This window comes from Perkinsus marinus, assembly GCF_000006405.1.
Source record: "Perkinsus marinus ATCC 50983 genomic scaffold scf_1104296967114, whole genome shotgun sequence".
NCBI classification, from domain to species: domain Eukaryota; phylum Perkinsozoa; order Perkinsida; family Perkinsidae; genus Perkinsus; species Perkinsus marinus.
Window position 1 is genome coordinate 1 of NW_003203660.1, and position 2,222 is coordinate 2,222.

At 50.0% G+C, this 2,222-nt stretch overlaps 1 protein-coding gene across 1 annotated transcript; it reads right to left on the bottom strand.

Annotated features, from left to right (window-relative positions):
- Positions 1 to 274: 274 nt before the first annotated feature.
- Pmar_PMAR011429 (hypothetical protein) lies at positions 275 to 1,963 on the bottom strand (the record flags this gene model as incomplete). Its single annotated transcript, XM_002768773.1, has 9 exons — positions 275 to 396; positions 440 to 505; positions 654 to 746; positions 786 to 884; positions 1,066 to 1,164; positions 1,409 to 1,542; positions 1,583 to 1,658; positions 1,706 to 1,848; positions 1,894 to 1,963. Coding segments are annotated over 9 exons (902 nt in total), but the record flags the coding sequence as incomplete, so codon positions are not given.
- Positions 1,964 to 2,222: the final 259 nt, after the last annotated feature.

The following is a 2,222-nucleotide window of genomic DNA, read 5'->3' on the forward strand; positions in this document are numbered from 1 at the left end:
CAACAACAACAAAAATGATCATGGCCCTATCATACTGCCCCCACAGCGTGAAGTGACAGAAAGTTGGTATACCGATTAACCGTGATAAAAAGGCGCCCTTACTCAAGTAGCCTACACCGATCGAATCATAGCGATGCTACATAATCCCATAAGATTCTACACCGCATGCTGCTATCAGATCAAATACGCTCTATATAGATCCACGGGCTGCTACTATAGTGATAGCAACATGCACTGAGCCGATCTACCATCAATCGACACCCCAGAGCCTCACCGTGGATCAGTAGCGACTTGGGAGACTTGATATGACTTCGAATGTTTCGCAACACGATGCAACGCTGTTGCGAGGTTAATGCCGTCCATTCTCTCCAGCTCATCAGCGACCAGCGCCAATACCTACTATCACCTCTACTGTCCACTATACTACCGTAGCTCCCACCTGACCGCTGGTCTTGGACTTTGACAATCTATGCTGCAGTGCCAGACACTCAGGGTTCGAAGTGAGCTGAGATCAACACTGTATTGATGATTATACACCCATCCCAACGAAGACACCTAAGTGCGTCCAACGAGCTTGTGGACGCATAGTATATACTCAGTGGAGACACCCTCGTTAGGATACTTATGGCATCGTATCGTCCCTCCCCCCTTACCAGAGACTCCACATTCGATGAGGATCCCTGCAGTAGACTCTCTAATCGGCCCTTCTCCGGTGTCAACATGCTCTTTTCCATGAATTCAGTAACCTACCAAATCCTCGATGGTCTCGGTGGTCGCCATATTACTTCGTTCTTGGTCTGGACCTCAACCTCATCTGCTGTTCTTGGAGGCTCTTTCCGATCCATGGTTCTCTCCAGAGGATCTCCCAGTGTCGAAATAGACGCCTAAACGAGCTCCCACTGGTAGCATCATTTCACAACAGAGAAAATACAAATGTGAACTAGTGTTAGAGGGAACTCATCCATCCGTCACGCGCCATGAAATTCCAACAAGTGAACCCGTCACCCACAGCACTCCACTCGATATCAACACCGCCAGATAAATGCTGAGATCACACGGGCTCACCATAGGTACGAAGCCAACTTGGGGTAATTCGCCAAACTTAGATTTCAGGTCCTCCGCTACTTGGCCCTCCTCGAAAAACTCCTCCAAAGCCTTCGTTGCCTGAGCACATAGGAAGCATCACGACTGAGGGACCCAATCAACCACGAGCAAGCTACGACCATCAGGATGTGGGGTCGCCAGTAACCACCCAAGACTGCTGCAAAAGACCCTCCTAATCCACAGAGACCGCCACCAACAGTCACTAGTGGTATTCTCCCTACTACGGGAGAACTGTACAACAACACTACCGAGTAATGTTGGTATACAATTCTCCCGTACAGATAAGCCTCGAGCCCAATATGACCTGTGGCCCCTCCTCTACACTGCCCAGCTCCTCCCTATGCTTCTTCCTGGCCTCCCGTCGATCCTTATTCAGCTGAGTCACCTTCACGTACTTCGACTGACTCTGCGTTCGTATGTCAGCCCAGAACGCATCACCTTAGTGGTGAATAAGATCCTCTGCTGTACCTCCACTTACGCTGGGCTATTGCCGACTTCCCTAATTTCGCCTTTTTCTTGTCCGCAAACGCCCCCAAGTGATAAGCCTTCTCAAACTGCAAGGAGCCTCAAAGACCTTAAACTCATCGGAGCTGTGACCAACCTTGCCGCCTCTATCACGCCTTATTATCTCGGAAGTCACTGCTGGGCCTCGGCCGACCTCACCGTATTCGTCCATATCCCCCGGAGGCTCATCAAAGACGTTATCAAAGGCCGAAGAGGAGCCAAAAGCAGCAGCACGAGTGACTAAGACGGACAAGTACCCAAGCTACTGCCGAGCATTAGCACTACCTGCCAGTCTACTGCTACTGATCCCAGTCCCTCCACGACGCGTTAGCAGCCTAGGAGAAAGAGCCACCATGAAATGCAATGATGAGAACTCAAGCGCCTCTTCGGGGAGCTCACAGTGCCGAAAAATAATTTGACTACAACTCAACACAGAAAGGCTGAGAAACAATCCTGTTGGAAAAATTCTGTCATGTCACCAACGCGATTCTAAGACGCCATCGTGGCAGCAATCTTGTCCATCTTCTCAGCAAGAGAAAAATCCTGAAAAAATCAACATGCCATACCACGACGAAAGCAAGACTCCCCTACCTTCTCAGTGACCCCTCCAGCAT